The sequence below is a fragment of the Artemia franciscana genome, chromosome 3 (assembly GCF_032884065.1).
Source record: "Artemia franciscana chromosome 3, ASM3288406v1, whole genome shotgun sequence".
In the NCBI taxonomy this organism is placed as follows: Eukaryota; Metazoa; Arthropoda; class Branchiopoda; order Anostraca; family Artemiidae; genus Artemia; species Artemia franciscana.
In genome coordinates, this window is record NC_088865.1 from 54,711,743 (window position 1) to 54,725,455 (window position 13,713).

Genomic DNA, 13,713 nt, shown 5'->3' on the forward strand with positions numbered 1-13,713 from the left:
TTAATTTTGAATCAGGGAAGGGGGAAAGGGTGGTCAAATTTACTAAGCTCTTCAAGCCTATTGATATAGCATTTCTGAAAGATCTTGAGAATGGCTTGGAAAGGAACTTAAAGCTTTTAGACACTAATTGACGAAGGAAGGGAGGAATAGGTGATAAGAGAAGTTAAATTTCAGTTTTCAGGGGTATGGAAAGGGGGAAGCAAATTTTTTTCAAATCCAGAATAATCAACACAGTTGCGCTACAAGCTCCCACAAGACTCGTATGATATGCTCGGTTTAGTAGTGACCAAATTAAAAGCCACCAAGTGCTTCCGGGCTGTCAAAATGGTATATGCGTGGTATTTAAGGGTATTTAGTTAAAATTTCTGTAGAATTTCGAGAGGAATGTTGAACTAAAAAAAGTGCAAATGACGCTTTGGGTCTTAAAAGATTTAGAAGACTGGTGATATCTGTTCTTATTCAGTTTAACTTGATTATTCAGTGTAATTTAATTTCTTTAGGTTTCCGGTCATGTTTATTCATTGTTAGTTATTTCTGTTATTCATTGCTTTTAAATATGAACTACAAAATGATTTTATTTCTTTGTCTTTGACTTAATTAACGTCTTTACTTTTCTTTGAAAAACTTCTGTTTTAGAAAGTTTGATTTTAATTAATCACATTATAAGTACCCTAAAGCTTAAAAGGAAACAAATATCTGCAATGAATACAATGAACTTTTAGAGCTCCAAATTTTGAAATAGCAGAAATTATTACCTATTAAAAAGAAACCCAAAACATATAATTCTACAACGGATACTTGACACAAATTTAAATTGAACAGAATCTATCGCAAAAAACAACTGAGCTACTGTCCCCTTAAGGGACTTGAGGAATTGTTTTTTTAGTTTTTATAGCATAAGAAACGACGAAATTAAACAAAATCTTTTTTTGTGTTTTCCGTTTGTTTCTGGTTTCATTCGTTTATTAAACATGACTTGTGGTAGTTTTTCGCTTGAAAAGTTACTTGACTTTATTTTTACTCATTTCTGTTTTAATATAGATCTTTACTTTTCTTGAAAACTAAACTAATTTTGGTGAACGAGTTTTTAAAATTAAAATATGTTCTTTTTTAATGACATGGTATTTTTCATGGAAAAAAGCATTTTAAATCTTAGCTGTTTTTTCTATAAGTTTCCATTGTTGGCTTGTCATTTATATGTTGAAGAAATTTTAAAAGCTCACACATTTTGAAAATCTCAACACAAAATAGTATTGCTTAATTTAGTTTTATATCTTCTCAAGTCGAAAAAATTTAATACAAAAATTGTATCCACACTCTTTGAGAGCCTGAACATTGCTTACACTCTTTCAATTTATTTAAATTGTAAGCGCGAAAGCAGTAATAGTAATGACTCTGACACTTTCAACATAATGCCTTCAGTCTTTTGTTGGGATATTTCTGAAATATTTTATTGGTAACCAGCATACACACAGTGCCGTTTGACTTAGTTTTAAATCATAATGCGAAAATTTTATAACGGTAGAAGGGTTGTAACATCCAATTTCCTTAGAGAGGTAGTTACTGGACTTTTCGACTATGCTTAACAAAATGGTCATCTCAAAGAAATAATGGGATGTGTTTTGAAAATTAGCGGGGTTGTAAAATTGGCTGCTTGCTCTTGAATCACTTCTGACACTGAAAAAAACCTACAACTTTTGATTTCCAATCGGATTAGCTCCTTTACAAGTTTCGATTTTATTGCTATCTATTATAGCACTGTGATATTATTATTATATTATAATTTGATATTGCTTATGTGCCCTTTGAAAACCTGCTTGCATATTGCTTCTTCGTTTATGTTAATTTTCCCCTAAGCATTCCCTAAGAGTTTTACATTAATAGCTAAAAAAAAAAAACCTTAAAGCTTCTGAACCTTAAGCCTTAAAGTTACATTAGTCGTAGTATTACTACTTCGGTGGGAACAAGGGTACAAAATGATGTTTTTCTGAGGAAATGGAACAGAAAACTTCAGAAGCAGATAAAAAGTGTGTTTATATTTATTTTGATTACATTTTTAACAAGTCGGGCAAACATTTTGGGGTAACCCCTTCAAACCCTGTAATACCCCCCCCCCCGCCTATGCATTCAGCATTGGTAGAAATAGTAGCATTAGTAGCAGCAAGGACATAACACCTTTGATTTTCTTCAGCATTCCACTAAACCCACACTGAAAGTTTCAATTTAATACCATTCTTGAGGCATTGCTGATACGTCCTGTCGACAACCTGTATGTGCGTGTTGCAATTCAGTTCACCTGACCCCTTCAATTTTCCCCGGAAATCTCACCTTCATACCCTTAGGCATAATTTTAATAGTAGTCACAGTAGTAGTATACTAAAAGTACTAGCAGTAGTATAACTAGCAATAGCACTAGCATTAGTGGCATCGGTAGTATTTAGAGGTTGTCTTTAGATCGGTTGAGCACCTCTCTCTTCAAGTCCTGGAAGCTAACTTAATACAGATAGCCGTTGCTATGAAATTACAGATTTGGGCTTTTGCTGAAGTTACTGATTTACACTTTTGATAAAATTACCGATTTGGCCTTTTGATAAAATTACCAAATTGCTTTTTTGATGAAATTACGTGTTTATTCATATACTTCCTGAAATTTTCATCTTAATACTATTAGCCTTACCAGTAGTTGCAATAGAAGTAATTTTTTTTGTTTTAGTAGCAGCAGTAACAGTAGCAGTAGCAGTATTAATAGCAGTAGTAGCATGTTCATTTTGCCTTAGGTGATTTCAAAGACCAAACTGCCTTTCCATGAGGATAAATAAAAGTTCAAATATACCGCGCTAAGTCAACCTTTACAGTTTTTTAGACGCACAGCAGCAAAAAGTTATAACATATATTCCATTACAAATCGCAACATAACCATAATCAACTCAAATTTCAAATCAAGCGCCCTCATTTAAACAAACAACACATTATTCAGCCCCCCCCCCCACAGAAAAAATCATTCAGCCTCTCCCCCCCCCAAAATGCCACTCTATACCACAATACACAGACCCTTTCCCTGCCCTCACCCCTAAAAAGAACTTTAGTTACTTACCAACAAATGATCTTTTAATTTTATCTTAAATGAATTTGTTTTATTAAATTAAAAGAAATTTTGGAACATCATAATTGTTTTCATGGTGATTCAAAATTTACTACTGTGGAATTTCTCGATGTTCTTCTTTTAAAAAAAGAAAATAGTCAGTATTTTAAAATTTAAAGAAAATCAACTAAAACAATATATTTTCGTCGTTTAGCTCCGGTACGCTCGCCAAGTTAAAATTAGTTTAATTATATTTTGTATGCAAATTATTGCTTTTAATGATTTTAGTTTAGTATTATTACTGCTGACGTTCACTGCATATGTGATCAAAATGTCTAGTCTTTTTGTAAATTTATCACTATCCACTAAAGGATTTTATCCCTAGTTGAACTTTTACTTATCGTCAAGGAAAGAAAGTGTCGTCTTCGAAATTATCTAAGGTGTTGATCATGAGGAACCCCTTCATATATGTTATAATTTCTGTTCGTTTCAAGTTTTAATGTTGCTCCTTACTTTCAGATGAAAAAACTTGTTTTATTTATTTAATTATCTACAAACGTTTGATATAGCTGATATAACTTCGCTAGCAAAGGTCTTACCTTTATATGGTATACCAGATAAATTCATGAAAGTGATTAGTGCTAAATACGAGAAATTTTTCTGTAACAAATGAGGGTAGTAGCTGGTTTCATATTAAATCATGTGTTAAGTAGGGTTGCACTCTATTCCCATTATGTGGAATATTTTGATGTACCTTCTCCTAAGAAGCAGAAAAAAGGCAATGGGGTAACGCGAAGTCAAATTGGAAAGCAAAACTCTTCTGTACTTACATCATACAGATGACTTAAGCATCCTAGACTAAAGTGTGAGCAAAAAGAATGGACTTTCGGAGGTTTTCGAGTTTAGGTTTTAAGGATAGCTTTGAAAATTAACGTTAAGGAGACTAAGCTGCTACAACTAGGACTCAGTGGAGGTGGAAAAAATAGAACATTCCAGACACGGAAGAAATGGAAGATAAGTACAAGAACCAAGCTTAAAATATTGGAAGCTGCAGCAATGACAGTGGTTAACTATGGTTTTGAGGCCTGGGCGCTCTGAAAAACGGAGGAAGGTTTGCTAGATGTTTTTTTCAGACGAATTGTCTGAGGATTCCTTGGGGTAAACGACTCCATGGCCGTATTCCAAACAGTGGGCTCCTCAAGAAAATTGATTTAACCGCACTTTCTAGGGCGATAACGAGAGGAATGTTGAGATAGTTAGAGCAAGCTCTTTTGATGAAGGATGGATGAAAAATTACTTTGTTGGCCAAACGTCTAGGGCCAATTAAAAAGTAGGGCTTGAAGGAAAATGGAAAGTTTTGGTGAGGATGTGAAGAGGGAGGCCTTTAATAGTTTGGGTTGGAGTAAGAGTGTCCCCAGCTGTGTTGGCGTCAGGTGGCTAGATGCTACAGTAGCCATTTAGTTGCAGTAATGGTAGTACTTAAAACTTGTGTTGAATTTCATATCTTAGACAAAATTTTGATTTTCAGTCAAAAATTCTAATCAGCCTTTAAAAAAATTTTTTTTCTAAGAATATGATTCACATAGGAGGATGGGGTTTCTAATAACAAAGGTTAAAATCCTATACGATTTCTCGTTTACCATTGGTTTGAAACCATCCTGCTCCCGATCCTATGGACTTACTAAGGTGGGAAGTTGCGTAGAATTTTACTGGTTATCCAAAACTTTTCTAATAATATACCTGGGGTGGAATGTCTTGATTCTAATAATCAATGAGCTTGAATATAATAAGAAAATCAACTAACCCTTGAAGTGAATAGCTGGAGGCGAAGTCGTACTGGAAAGTCCAACAGCTGTATTAAGCCTCCAGGTATACAAATTAAAAATCAAGCAAGGTGTCTAGAAGCAAGCTCAAACAAGGTCTTTAGACGTTACCTCTTTTCTAAACAGTCAGTTATTGGTTCTAGTTTTCTAGGGAGAGAGGTACTAGAGATGAAGGGGGCGATTTTGGCGTTAAATGAAGAAGATTTTAAGTTGTCTAATGATTTTGGTGCTGAAACTCTCAATTCCCATTGACCCTATACAATTGAACAAATGACAATCAAATTCCTAGCCACTAATGGTTGTCGATAAGAGCCAAAGAGATTGTCAGAAGGTTCATGGGACCTGTTGAGCTTATAATTACAAACATTGAAAATGATTGCAAATATTCGGTAAAAAATAATAAGGAAGACACTATAAAACATTGGCTAAGGTCAGTTTTACAGCATGACTAGTTTTGCATGTTTTGAACGAAATTGGAAACATGGTTCTTTGCAATCAGCGTCCCAAAGAGCTACGGCTTTGACTTTTATTGTTTGATCAGCAACTTTTGAAAGTGGAATTGAATGATTTTGAAAATAAATTGTAGGAATTTGCTCAGTAATGGATCACCACGGTATAAAACTACCTTTCTGGGGGAGACACATGGGAATAACGACAGCGTGTTAACCGCTTAAGCAGTAGCATGGTGAAAAGTTTGCAGGGCAGTGGAAGCAGAGTTATACCATGATAACTGCAACATTTTGCTTTCCTTCCTTACCTCTTGTAGATTTGCACAAGTAGGTCCATCTTCTAGACTGATTGGATCATTTCAGAAAACTTCACAGTATTCAACAGCATTTACAGCTGAAACATCATCATTGTAGCAATATTCTGTATGATTTTTGATGTCAGATCACATATATCCAGAACTTTTTGTTGTTCAGCTCTCAGGCTGCAGCTTTAATTTGTCCTACTTTGAGATGAGTCCCATTAGAGGTAGGTTTAGCCATGGTTGCAGCACCAGTGAGCAGGTCGTCGATTTGGTTGGGAGCTTCTGAATTTAGTAGTTTTTATGAGTGATCTTTCCAATGGCGGAGGCAATGTGATTGGTCTTAAATTTTCTTGACAATTTCTTTTTGAGATGCATCATAACGGAAACCCATTGCCTCTTAAAATAGTGAAAGAGATTTTAAACCAAATAAAAAAAACTATCTGGATCCTGGTTGTCAAAAAATTGTATCTGTAGCATCTTAAGAACGACTTCTGGTATTAAGTTTATACTTCTGGGCTGTTAAGAGTTTGTGAATCAAAGTCCAAAACAGTTATGGTCATCGTGACTGTCAGAAAAGCACAACTTTAATATCTCAGGGACGGCCCAGGGTATTAGGCTGAAGCATTTTAATAAATTGGTTCAAAAACACAAACTGCATCAATGTTCTCAAAAGGGCATATCAAAGATATTTAAAAAAATGACTTAGGAAACTTACCTGAAACTTTCTGGGAATGTTGAAAATGATTTGAATTAATACAAAATACATCATGTGCAGATAGAATCTCAGAAGGGTATATCTGCATTTTCTCAGAAATGGCCAAGGTTATCTGGTTGAGACTTCGAGAGAATGTTAAAAACATTTGACTAGATCAAAAGACAGCAGTTACATCTAGAATCCTAAAATGGCATAAATTCAATTTATATACAATATCTAAATAATGGCTTATGCTACCTAGTTGAAACTTTCAAGGAATGTTCAAAAAAGGGTTCAATTAAATCAACAGACACTTTGTACACATAAATTTAAAAAGAAAAAATTTGTAATATCTCAGGGTCTCTGAAGACAATAAATTGAAACTTTCAGAGCATGTTGACAGGGATATTGAATCTAATCAAAAGATACTATACACTTTTAGGTGTTAAAAAAGGGGTACCTGAATTATCGCGTAAACAGCTAAGCCGCCCCAGTTGAAACATTTGAGGAATGCTGAGACGGAAGCTGAGTCAACTCCAAATAAAGCATATTCATCCAGGTTGTCTAAATGGTGTATTTGCAAAATCTCAGAAACATTTATGTGTATGAAACTGAAAATATCAGGGGAGGAAAAGGGGAATTTTAAACTACGTCAAAACTCACAATATGCATTCAGGTTGTCAAAAGAGTGCATCTGCTACATTTCAGGAACAGGTTAGGGTATTAAGTTGAAAGTTCTAGAGAATGTTGAAGTAAATCAAAGCATATCGTTTATCAAGGTTGTTCAACTAGTACGGCTAAGAGGATGGTTTAACACCTCAAGGTACCCAGTCGCAATTTGGAGGGAAAATTACACTGGGAGATCATGTAGATTTTATATTTTGACTTGCAAGTACCAGGGGGAGCTTATCAAGGAGAGTAAATGTTTGAACAAAAATAGGGCTCTATTTATACAAAATATTATTTTCGTATTTTGATCTACTAAACATTTCTGGCCATGCAGACACATCAATCAAAGTTTTCAGGACATAGAAGACCTCACTATAGAAAAAATCTGGCTGTTCTGACTCTTGGTGTTCCATTTTTATTTTTATCTTTAGAAAATCTTTCTATTTTTAAGTTTTATCTTTTAACTATTTTATTTTTATCGTTAGACTTCTTTCTAATAAATGAGCTCCTTTGCATCTACTTAAACAAACAAGCGGTTGCTTGTTCTATCTATCTAAAGTTATCTATCTAAATTATCTATCTAAAGTTATATTGTGCAATGATTGCTCAAATATTCTGCAAAATTTTGTCTAAGAAACAAATAGCTAGCCAGAGTTTCATTCTTTGTGCAGAAAAACCGAAACTAAAGTTTACAAATATCCGTCTTATTAACCAATAAAAAAACAAAGGCCAATCATAAGCGAATAAAATTTTATTAAACTAACATTTGCTAGGAATATTTTTCAATTAAAAGTAAATAGTTTCATTATGGCAAACACAAGCAGAAAAATATAAAATACTAATTCAAACCGAAAAAAAACAGAAATCAGTATTAATGAATAAATTGTACTCTAATTGGACGTAAAATACAAAGAATAATTGACTAAAACCTTCAACGAATAGAAATTATCACAAAAAAGGTGTATGGACAAGAAACTCTAAGCTATCTAAACGCAAGGGCGTCAAATAACGCTTTGCTGAAAACAAAATAACTTTTAACTATTTTTTAATGTTAATAAATTCAATATTTCAGAGCCTTCCAGGAATGAATATTTATAGCCTATATATTAAACATTTAGTTTACTTTATGTAACAACTCAGTAATAAGATGATTTTCTCTCTTATGTATTAAAAGTCTGACTCCTGCTTGCTGCCTCCTAACCATTCATTGTAGTATCTGTTTTATTTAAGGGTCTCTGTTGATCGATTTGTTTGTTTGTTTTAGCTTTGAGTTATTTTATTTTTCTTGATTTCTGCTCGTCTTGGGATTAATAGATTTCTTTTCTATTCTCTGAAAAGCTTCTTTTTGGTAAAACATTTTGTTACTTCATCAAATAAAATAATTTTCTTTGCCTTTGGAAAATTTTCAGTCTAATATTTTGCCATTATCTTTTTTCAGACACTACTCCATCTTCTACCACAATAACAACCACTCCTTCAACTAAAACACCAACAACAACTGAATCTTCAACAACTACAACTTCTATTACAACAACAGTAACAACCACACCAGTTACTGAAACAACAACCCTGACAACAACTCCTACTACTACATCAACTGCAACTACCACCAGTTCCACAACATCTGTGACGATGGGCCCAACTACTACGACTACAACTACGACTCCTTCAACTACATCTACAGCAACAACAACCCCTAGTACAACATCCACTACAACTACGAATCCTACCACAACATCTGCAACAACCACGCCGACTTCTACGACTGCAAGTTCTACAACTCCTAAAACCACGTCTTCCACAACAATAACTCCTACTACTACATCCATTACAACTACCACTAGTTCCACAACATCTGTGACGACGAGCCCAACTACTAAGACTACCACTACGACTCCTTCAACTACATCTACAGCAACAACAACACCTAGTACAACATCCACTACAACTACGACTCCTACCACAACATCTGCAACAACCACACCGACTTCCACGACTGTAAGTTCTACAACTCCTAAGACCACGTCTTCCACAACAATAATTCCTACTACTACATCCACTGCAACTACCACTAGTTCCACAACATCTGTGACGACGAGCCCAACTACTACGACTACCACTACGACTCCTTCAACTACATCTACAGCAACTACAACCCCTAGTACAACATCCACTACAACTACGACTCCTACCACAACATCTGCAACAACCACACCGACTTCCACGACTGTAAGTTCTAAAACTCCTAAAACCACGTCTTCCACAACAATAATCCCTACTACTACATCAACTGCAACTACCACCAGCTCCACAACATCTGTGACGACGGGCCCAACTACTATGACTACAACTACAACTCCTTCAACTACATCTACAGAAACAACAACCCCTAGTACCACATCCACTACAACTCTGACTCCTACCACAACATCTGCAACAACCACACCAACTTCTACGACTGTAAGTTCTACAACTCCTAAAACCACGTCTTCCACAAAAATAATTCCTACTACTACATCCACTACAAGTACCACCAGTTCCACAACATCTGTGATGACGAGCCCAACTACTATGACTACCGCTACGACTCCTTCAACAACATCTACAGCAACAACAACCCCTAGTACAACATCTACTACAACTACGACTCCTACCACAACATCTGCAGAAACCACACCGACTTCTACGACTGCAAGTTCTACAACTCCTAAAACCACGTCTTTCACAACAATAATCCCTATTACTATATCAACTACAACTACCACCAGCTCCACAACATCTGTGACGACGGGCCCAACTACTACACCTACAACTTCAACTCCTTCAACTACATCTACAGCAACAACAACCTCTAGTAAAACATCCACTACAACTACGAATCCTACCGCAACATCAAGCAATGCATCTACAACATCTTCCACAACTCCTACATCTGTGTCTTCCGAAACAACAACTCCTGCTACTTCATCCTCTACAACTACGACTCCTTCCACAACATCTGGGACGACCAGCCCAACATCCTCGTCAACTACGAATACTATTACAACAACTATAACACCAAAACCAACTACTAAACCCACTTCTAAAACTCCAACGACAGCTGTAACTCCTACCATAGCTCCTGCAACAACAATAGGACCAGGATCGGCGACTCCGCCTTTGATAATTACTACAGAAGGTAAGTTTTTGTTTTAGTCTCATATTTGTTGTATTTATTTGCTTTATTTGCATTTTAGTTGTAAGAAATAATTAAATTTATGGTCCTAAGTATGGAAAATTGGCAAAACACCCTATATTCCACTCTAATGTGCAGAAATAATTACAAATTAATTGCCCTAGCACATTTTATGGGTTACAAAAAATCTCGTTCATAAGACAAGCAACGGTGATAAATAAAATATGATTTAATTAATTGTTTTGATTTGAATGTAGTAACATTATGAAAAGAAGGATTTATAGGGAAGTTTTTTTGGCATTTCTTTATGTATAGGATAATGACGAATGGTCTTGGGAAAACATTTGATTTTGACTACGAGGGAAATTTAAAAGGAAATCCGTCAAAGTGGTAGTTGAAACTCAAATGAAGAAACTGGCTTGCCATTATCAGCTAATCAGTATTCTAAGAAGACAGCTCTGTGACTTTATAAAGTGCTTTATCATTTAATCTAAGAAATATAATGACTGGACTTAATTATATTGATGTCTGACAGAATTTCTGCACGCAAGATCTTATTTATCTCTTGAGAAAATTGTATCCCATTCTCTAAAAGCCCTACTTACCTGGGAATGTCCATTAGAAATTCAGTTAAAGAGACTATAAAGTGTGGCAGCCAAAATTTTGAAAAAACACAACGATAGCTTATGCGTCACTTGTCTCTAATGCTACACGCCCTAGTCATTTCCTTCTTTTTAAAATTTACAATAGTCTAACTGTTCCTCATCTTCTTGCTCTGTCTCCTATATTGCAACAATTTCCTGCTTCAAAAAAAAAAAGCTCGGTCGCCAAATTTATTTTAAACCTGCTAAATTCCTTTTGCACATGCCCCCTTGGTCTAATAACTCTTTTATATCTCAAAAATTTAAACTCATCTTTCCATCTATAATTATTGATAAAATAGTAAAAGATTTTAAGTCTTCCATCAGTAAACTTAACAACGGTTGGTCTTCTCTGTTTCAATGATCTTATGATTGGGTTATGATTTCTATAATTTATGTCCTTTGTGTTTTTTATTATGATTGTGTCACGCTACGGATTCATTCCTTATGCTCTTATGATTTTAAAAACTAATTATTTTGTTAAATGTTCAAATTTTCTTTTCTTTTCTATTTTTTCCTCTTATTTTGTACTCTGTCATTTAGGAGATCTACGCCCCTTTTTGTTTTGACAGAATATAAATAAACTGAATTGAATTTCTGCTTATCTTAAGCTTAACATACCTTGCTACATTTTTTTGACAAACTTCTTTTTTAGAAAGCTTATTTAATAATTTTTGTCTGTTTTCTATTGCCAGTGTTTTTTATTGGTTTATACAATGAATATTTATCTAGTTTTTCATGTCTCTGGCACATAATTTGCAGCCCCTAACATTTTCCAGTAGTTTTGCCTCAGTAACTTTAGCAACTTGGAGAATTAAGATCAAACATGCCCGCTTTTCAGTTAACAACCCTACAAAGAAATAGCAGGCAACATATATAACATGCAACACTTTACCCTGGGCTGTTGGTGAATTTTGTCATCAACTATCTTTGGTACCTTTCTCTACTTTTGCCATTAGTTATACGTGGTGGATATGACTTTTGAACTATTTTTCACAAGATGGCTATTCCAAAATGTTTTAAAAATAAACGCACCATCATCTGATAGATAAAGTAAATGTATCAACAGAAATGATGTTGATACAAAATAAATCAACAGAGGATGTAGAGAATTGATCTACAAAATTTTCTTCTGAAGGCTTTGAAACAAAAATAAAAAAACTAATTTTTTTTAGCTGAAAGTAAGGAGCGACATTAAAACTTAAAACGAACAGAAATTACTACGTATATGAAATGAGTTGTCCCCTCCGCAATCCCTCGCTCTTTACGCTAAAGCTTTTAATTATTTTAAAAAGTAGAATTGTGGCAAAGAGTCAAACTTTAGCGTAAAGAGCGAGGGATTGCGGAGGGGACAACTCATTTAATATACGGAGTAATTTCTGTTCGTTTTAAGTTTTAATGTCGCTCCTTACTTTCAGCTAAAAAAATTAGTTTTTTTTTTATTTAATTTCTGAACGTTTTTGAATTAATGCATGTTTGGTTTTGGCTCTGCGCACATAAATTATTAAAATGAAATTTGTATATTAATTCTTTTTTTGGCTAAATGGCTTTCTCTTAGTTTTGATTAGACGATTTTGAGAAATAAAAGGTGGAGAAGGAGGCCTAGTTGCCCTCCAATTTTTCGGTTACTTAAAAAGGCAACTAGAACTTTTAATTTTTAACGAACGTTTTTATTAGTAAAAAATATAAGTAACTTAAGAATTAACTTACGCAACAAACTTTCATAACCTTATATTTTTATTATGTATACGAGGGGGTTTGTACCCTCGTTAATACCTCGCTCTTTACACTAAATCGTAAGTTTTGTCCCAATTCTTTAAAAATGACCCCTGAATTAGAAAGGCCGTAGAATAAATAATTGATATTAGTAAAAATACTTTAGCATAAAGAGCAAGGTATTTATCTCCTCCTAAATACCTCACTCTTTATGCTAAAGTATTTTTAGAACCCCTCATATGCGTAATAATCTCTGTTCGTTTTAAGTTTCAATGCTACTTCTTTTTTTCATTTGAAAAAACGTTTTCATGTTTATTTTTCATTGTTTTCTTATAGTAATGCTAGAGAATCCTGCGCCCTTGTCATTGAATTTTTCTTCCCCCATGACAGATTCCTCCAAGGAAAGATCCTCCAATATAGCCCCCTCTCCTCAGCCCCACCCCCAAACAAAATAAAATCCCCCTGAAAACGTCTGTACACTTCCCAATAACCATTACTATATGTAAACACTGGTCAAAGTTTCTAACTTGCAGCCCCTCCCCCAGGGATTGTGGGGGAGTAAGTCATCCCCAAAGACATAGTTTTTATGGTTTTCGACTATGTTGAACAAAATGGCTATCTCAAAATTTTGATTCGTTGACTTTGGAAAAAATGAGCGTGGGAGGGGGCCTAGATGCCCTCCAATTTTTTGGTCACTTAAAAAGGGCACTAGGACTTTTCATTTACATTAGAATGAGCCCTCTTGCGACATTCTAGGACCACTTGGTCGATACGATGACCCCCGGGGAAAAGAAAAAAAACAAAAAAACAAACAAATAAACACGCACCCGTGATTTGTCTTCTGGCAAAAAATACAAAATTCCACATTTTTGTAGATAGGAGCTTTAAACTTTTACAGTAGGGTTCTCTGATACGCTGAATCTGATGGTGTCATTTTCGTTAAGATCCTACGACTTTTAGAGGGTGTTTCCTCCTATTTTCCTAAATAAGGCAAATTTTCTCGGGCTCGTAACTTTTGAAGGGTAAGACTAAATTTGATGAAACTTATATATTTAAAATCAACATTAAAATGCGATCCTTTTGATGTAGCTATTGATATCAAAATTCAATTTTTTAGAGTTTTGGTTACTATTGAGCCGGGTCGCTCTTACTACAGTTCGTT

At 34.6% G+C, this 13,713-nt stretch overlaps 1 protein-coding gene across 2 annotated transcripts in view; it reads left to right on the forward strand.

Annotated features, from left to right (window-relative positions):
• Positions 1-13,713, forward strand: part of LOC136025427 (mucin-2-like) — a 99,037-nt gene that overhangs the window by 30,412 nt on the left and 54,912 nt on the right. For both annotated transcript variants that reach the window (XR_010617093.1, XM_065701456.1), the window contains exon 4: positions 8,458-10,197. Coding sequence is in view for 1 of the 2 variants with exons in the window: in XM_065701456.1 (XP_065557528.1) it covers positions 8,458-10,197 (1,740 nt within the window). In the remaining variant the exon portion in view is untranslated. The remainder of the gene's footprint in view (positions 1-8,457; positions 10,198-13,713) is intronic.